The sequence below is a fragment of the Misgurnus anguillicaudatus genome, chromosome 23 (assembly GCF_027580225.2).
Source record: "Misgurnus anguillicaudatus chromosome 23, ASM2758022v2, whole genome shotgun sequence".
Lineage (NCBI taxonomy): Eukaryota > Metazoa > Chordata > Actinopteri > Cypriniformes > Cobitidae > Misgurnus > Misgurnus anguillicaudatus.
The window spans coordinates 5408233-5415026 of record NC_073359.2 but is presented as its reverse complement, the minus strand read 5'-3'; the positions used below and the strand labels follow the sequence as shown (position 1 = coordinate 5415026).

The following is a 6794-nucleotide window of genomic DNA, read 5'->3' as shown; positions in this document are numbered from 1 at the left end:
CCTCGTCCACATCACAGGCAATATATTCCCTTGCCAGACATCGAAGGAAGAAGTGCCTTGAGCGCCTTATCCATCCCTAAATTGCACCAACATCATTCTCATCACATGTCTCTTCCATAGCCTGCAAAAGAGGCATGCGCACAAAGGGCTGCTGGTCATATACCTTCCATATAACTCTTCTATGGGGTTCAAAAATGGCAAGTATGGGGGAGGTATTGCACGATAAATGTTTGGTAGTCAGCAAACCAGATTTGGACTGGGGCTGCACGATGAAAGCTCACGTTGTGCCATACTACAACATACCGGTTTCTTTGGTCTACATCATTCATACACTCAGATGGTATGAGAATGTCGTGGAGTCTTTCTAGAAATGTGAGAATATGGGCTGTGTTGTATCAAGGTTGACATGACGGTGGAGGACACCATCCATATTGGAGATGGCAGCACACATTGTGATGTTCCCACCACGTTAGCCAGGAACATCTATAATGGCTCTGTGGCCAATGACGTTCCTGTGGTCTTTTCTAGTGCTTACATCCTGATTGAAGTGTTAACAATTAACCATTCAGGTGTTTGGGCAGGTGGCACATTTATTGGCCATTTAGCTCGTGTAGTGTCATTTTGAATGGTAGTGTTTTGAAAAGGCAAACATGTGACTTTATGTCAGATTGTTGTGTCTTGTGCAGAGAACCGTGTTCAGTGCATTTAAAAAGTGCCATTGTGAATAGCAAAATGTGTGTAAAGCAGAAAATGTGTTTAGACTTTTGGAGACTTGAGAAGAGGTGTTGCTCTCTGTGTGTCAGTTTAAATAGTTGTGCTGTTCATGTCATTTTAGTGTGTTAACAATTGGAAAAAACTGTAATACAGCAAGAAGGTCATGAATGCATAAATAATATTTTAGGGTTAACGTTTTAAACGAAATGTATGATATTGTGTTTAAGAAAGAACAGTTTTGCTCACATGATATGAATTAGCTAAATTATATTCAATCCAGTTACACAGCCTTACAGTAAAGTTTTATTAACAAAGTGGGCACTGCAGAATGTGAGGGCAAATGGGCAGTGGGCACCGAAGCCACCTCACGTCTGTGGCCCCATTGTAAATTTAAAATGGCAGAGTCATGCATGTTATAAAGACAAAAATGAACTGTACTAATCTTTTAGCTATTAGCTGTAAAATCAATGCATTTGTAGATTGTTAGTTGTTTGTTTATCACCACTCATTATTTAGATTTTTGATATTTTATTCAATAAATACATTTGTTTGACGGGGAAGCTGTGCACTATGACATCATGGCCAATTATGCACCATTATGTAATCGCCATTATCATCATCATCATAGCTGTGACATCATCACACACTATAACATCATCACCCATTATGACATTGTCCTTTGTTTCTGTGATACTGTAAAACAGTAAAGCAGTCAGTACTAACAAATGGAAAGCACAATGTTCAGGTTCATACAATTTGTTCATTGTACATTATAAAGCCTACAATGTACTGTACTACTGTAGTACTGTATACAACAGTGAACTGGCTTATATCGGTTGTGTCACATCATTTGAAACAGGTGAAATCCATTTTGATTGGTTGTGTTTAATCAATGACATGTGTGATGACATTTGTATTTGATTGTTGCTGCTTGTGTTTAGCAATATGCATGACATGTGCATTAGAGTGCAGATTGTGTTTTAAGAATGAGTATGTGTTTGGAGTTTTGCTTAAAAGTCTAAGTGAGATCTGCAAATTGTGTTTTATGATGTGAAATGGTTTAAGGTATTGACAACAGACTGCACAATTAGATAAATGAGTTCAGGCAACTGAGAACTTTGTTCAGCCAATGGGTTTTAGTGTTTTAGCAATTGAGAAAAACTGTAAGTGCACTCATTCAACCCCACCATGTAGTGCAATAATGAGGCTCGCCCGAAATGAACTCTTGTGTCTTGGCGCTTCCGGTGGGGTCAAGTGTCCGAATTACCCACTCGTTTTATTCACTCATTCGAGTGAACTATATTTGTGGACTAATGTAGGAAATAGTGAATGAGTGTATAGGGGGCTATTTCAGACACAACATATGTCTCCCTCATCTGACACAACTGATTCAGGTCTTGTAGTATATTTATGAGAGAATGAGTTGAATCAGGTGTGAGAAAGCACATGGTTGGGTAACAGGTGAGTCAACAAACAAGTGAGGAATGTAAATGGATTTTTATATTAAACAGAAGCCCAACAGCTGATGTGTAGAAAGTGGAGGAGGCTGTTTTTCATTGCACCAGCTTTAGAAGAAAGGAAGGAAATGAGATCATATACAGTATATGTACTGACACGCCTTTAAAAATCACTTTTTTACACAGTGCAGCAATGACTTTGTTAGAGAGAGATCTTTTAATCTGAATCAAGACTGATAAAATTATTATTGTTACTGTAGATTTTCTAAGCAATTATTTTGTCAACTTAATGAATTGTGAATTTATCTCAGATTATACACAAATAGTAAAGCATGGAGTTGAACTCTGCATTCACATCACTGATCCTACTGATAAACATTCAAGGTAAGACAACAGACTTTATTTGTTTTACATTATTCTGAATCTTTGGGAAAGTAATAAGTATAACCTAGTGCTAAACCATATAAGTCAAAACGTGGATGTGGTGGGATTTGCTATACTGATCCAGTAAAATGCATTTTACACTGTATATAAAGACCATTTCCTTATTTATGAACATACTTGGATACTTAGATTATTGACAAAGTGACCCATCTTGTCTCTGAAAATGTTGGTCTTAATTAAGTTTTTTTTCCTAGGCTATCTAACCTTACCATACAATTTAACAGTGAAGTGTGAACCGCAGAACATTTGTGCATTAAGGGAGGACAATGTGTCACTGACGTGTTCTTACTCTGACATCGACATCACAAACGTGTTCTGGATCAGTCAGAAACAGAGAACAAACTGGAGAAACAAAGATGAACCTGAAGATTTGACTTTAGATTCAGATTACTCAGGACGAGTGGATCAGTGGATCACTAAAGATTACTCAATACTCAGAATATATCATCTGAGAGAGAGAGACAGTGGAGAATATCAGGTCATGTTCATTATGAAGGATGGAGTTAAACATCTCAGCTCAGTCACAGTCAATCTAACAGTCACAGGTACATTTACATTCTCATCAGTCTTTTTTAGATTTTCTTTATTTTTAAATGTTAATGTTTCTCTGTGTTTTACTTTATTCAGTGCTGCAGGTGAAGATACATCAGGAATCTACAGAGCTGAAAAATCAGAAATTAAAACTTACTTGTGATACCTCCTGCACTTTAACTTCAAGACCTAAACAGATCTCCTGGAGAAAAGATGGACAACATCTAAAAAAACATGAATCGAAGATCTTAGAGACTGTGTCATCTGCTGCCTACTCATGTTTACTTAATGCAGAAATCTCTGCCCCTGTGTGTAAGTGTGACATTTCCTTACGTATGACAAATATCTCTATTGTATTACTGCTTTATAAATAAGCCTATGTGTACATACACTTTGTGACTCTTTCAGGTCTTTCTAACAGTAGCTGTTGGGGTGTGACTTACACCTCTAGAAGAGTTTGTGCTTTAGTGGGATCAACAGTAGATATTCACTCTTCATACTCACATCCCACTGGAGATACAGTAGAGAAAACATACTGGCATTTACAAAAAAATAATATTTCAAAATATCTAGATCTGCGTGATGTTCATCAGTTTGCTGGTCGTGTGGAGTATATGGGCAACACACTGAGAATCAAAGATGTCAACATGAGCGACGCTGGTGAATATCGATTCAGGATCATCACTAACACTGACTCTTACTCTGGTTCACCTGGAGTCATTCTCACTGTTACAGGTAACCTGTTTCACTATATGGGTTCATAATAATGATTTGTGTATCAGTAGCTTCACTGATATATGGAAAACCAAGATTGGATCTAGACTGTTGTCACTGGGGGTGGAGTGAAAATATTGTGGGGTCACAATGCTTTAATATAAAGTATTTATTATATTGAGTATAGACAACTCTCAGCTAACGTCACTGTAGACACGTATTGTTCACATCAGTAGAGTAATAGGTTTGTGTCTATCAGGTACAAAGGTGAGAAGCAGCCCAGACCCTGTGATAGATGGAGAAAAAGTGATATTAAGCTGTTTAACCGGATGCACTCTGGATAACAAACATACTTACATCTGGTATAAGAATGGACAACAGGTAACAGATGGATTGACATTATTAAACAAGCTGTACCTGGACTCAATCAACAGTGAGGAGCTACAAGAGTATTCATGTACTGTAAGAGGTAACACAACATCTCATCATACATCTGATGAAATTATATAAGAGTCCTTAAAGTTATGTTCTGAATTTTCTTGGATTTGTCTTTCTTTAGAAACAACTGACAGTTCAGTGTTTGTCCCTCTGTTGGTGTTTCTGCCTCAGTTTCTCATTATAGGAGCTCTGTGGATGTGGTAAGTAAACATTTCAACTAAAACCTAAAACTTGCACTACATACAGTTGTCACGCTCCCAGTCTGTTTTCCTGCATGTGTCCTGTTTTCACCCATTACCTTCCTCCTTAGACTACGTTACCCATCACCCTCCAGGCTTCTTCACTTTTTTGTGTTTGTTATCCTCCCCAGCAATCATCCTCATTATCCCAACATTATTCCCCTCAGCCGTGTTTAGTGTGTGTTTTCCCTTTGTTTATTTCTTGTTCAATTTATCCTTAAGTTTGTTCACTCTTAGTCACCAATCGTCTCCTTTCACATGCATGCCTAACAAGAGTGAATATTCTGATATGAGTTCAGATTGTAAAAATGTGAATTTTGACCCTACAGGTTTTTCATCAGCATGAATAAATTGAACTCATCTAAAAACAAAACTGATGACACAAACAAATAGAGGTGAGAAAATCTGTATATCTGTATGTTAAATAAACTAATGGTCAGATTTTATAACATTATCTCTTTCTGTGTGTTTGTCATTGTTAGATGTTGCAGGTCTGTGAGTAGATCAGCTGTCTGTCCATCAGAACTACTGGAGTGATGTCACAACTCTCTTTATGACATCATCACCTAGCGACAGTCTCTCAGCAGTGACATCAGTGATGCAGTCATGTCATATACAGTGGTTCAGTGTAAATCTAATGCTCAGATACATTAATTATTAGTTTTATTAGTTAATCATGTGAGGTTGACCACATAAAGTCTTTAAAAGACGTTTAAGAGTTTAGCTTGAAGCAGTGAAATCTAAAAGAGATATTTTAACGTGTTTGCCATTGTTGTTATAAACATGTCACTTAACATGATACTGCACAATACGAAAGGTGATTGGTTGCTTTACAAAAAATGGTTGGAACATTGTCAGGTACTGTAGTGTACGTGTTATGGTTTATCTTCATCGTCTTATATTTTATATTAGTTTAATTATGTCACTTCCTGCATTCATATCCAACCGTGTCTTGTTACCCATAATTAGTATGTGTAAATAAAGCTCACATGTTAAAATTGTCTTTTGTCTAGCTTTGTCTGTGTTAAATTGCTGTCTCTGAGTTTCATGTTTTCAAGTCAAGTCATAATGTCCCGCCCACTTCTGTGATTGACAGCCTACACAGCCGACAGTCTTTTTAAGCACATTGTGTGTTTATTCATGTCACAGACACCCAGACAATCTTACAGGCATAACGTTAAAAGTTTTCACCACTAAAGGTAGCATATACATGAATCACAAATGTTTTTCTCAGCTAGTGTGTACAGAAACTGCAACATGTTTTACTCTATTAAATAAGGAATTACAACACAAAATATTTGTCTGACTGACATTACGATCTCAGACACCTAATACTTCAGAACACCGGATGTTGTAGCTATTGTTTTAGTGAAGTGATGTCACCAATGACGTTTACCCTTACGAAACAAAAATATATTGCAGTATATTACAATATATTTCAAGTAATATATTGGTAAATATATTTTCCTTTCGTAAGGGTAAAGCCTTGCTCAAGCACAGTGCTTCAAGAAGGGGTTCTTTTTTTAGAGTAGCTTTGACTAAGGCCACGTTAACATTAAAAGGGACAACTCACAATCTTTGGTGTCCCCAGAGTACATATGTGAAGTTTTAGCTCAAAATACCCAATAGAAAATTTATTATAACATGTTGAAATTGCCACTTTGTAGGTGTGAGCAAAAATGTGCCATTTTTGGGTGTGTCCTTTAAAATGCAAATGAGCTGATCTCTGCACTAAATTTCAGTGCCGTGGTTGGATAGTGCAAATAAAAGGAATAAAAGGATCCGCTTTTGACATCACAAGAGGAGCCAAATTTCAATTTTCTATTTTTTCACATGTTTGCACAGAATAGTTTACCAAAACCTTTTTCACAATTTCAAGGTTTATAAAAGCACTGGTGACACAATTATAGAACTTAAACATGGAAAAGTCACATTTTTATGATATGTCACCTTTAATGCGTTTACATTTTAAAATGCATTACTTCTGCTATTGTTCATCCAGACTACTCCAGCGTTTTCAAGCCTCATAAACGGAGTCTTTCGTAAACACTGCAGACCCTGTTTTAGGGGTTGAGCTATAGACCCCTTCAAGGTTTGTAAACATTGAATGACTATTGGGTGTGCATGCAGCATGGGGTCAAACTGTTCATACCATCCAGGCTTTCTAGTTAATCTAACAGGGCTGAAAAACGATGACTTACCTGAAATGAAGTGAGCACTACAAACACAAGCATCTTTGATATTTGCATTGTCCCAG

At 37.0% G+C, this 6794-nt stretch overlaps 1 protein-coding gene across 1 annotated transcript in view; it reads left to right on the top strand.

Moving 5' to 3' along the window:
* The first annotated feature begins 1555 nt into the window (after positions 1-1555).
* Positions 1556-6794, top strand: part of LOC129454229 (basement membrane-specific heparan sulfate proteoglycan core protein-like) — a 164777-nt gene continuing 159538 nt past the window's right edge. Inside the window, exons 1-5 of the mRNA XM_073861509.1 lie at positions 1556-2555; positions 2810-3160; positions 3243-3458; positions 3555-3881; positions 4120-4329. Of these exons, the coding sequence (XP_073717610.1) occupies positions 2504-2555; positions 2810-3160; positions 3243-3458; positions 3555-3881; positions 4120-4329 (1156 nt within the window). The 5' untranslated portion in view covers positions 1556-2503. The remainder of the gene's footprint in view (positions 2556-2809; positions 3161-3242; positions 3459-3554; positions 3882-4119; positions 4330-6794) is intronic.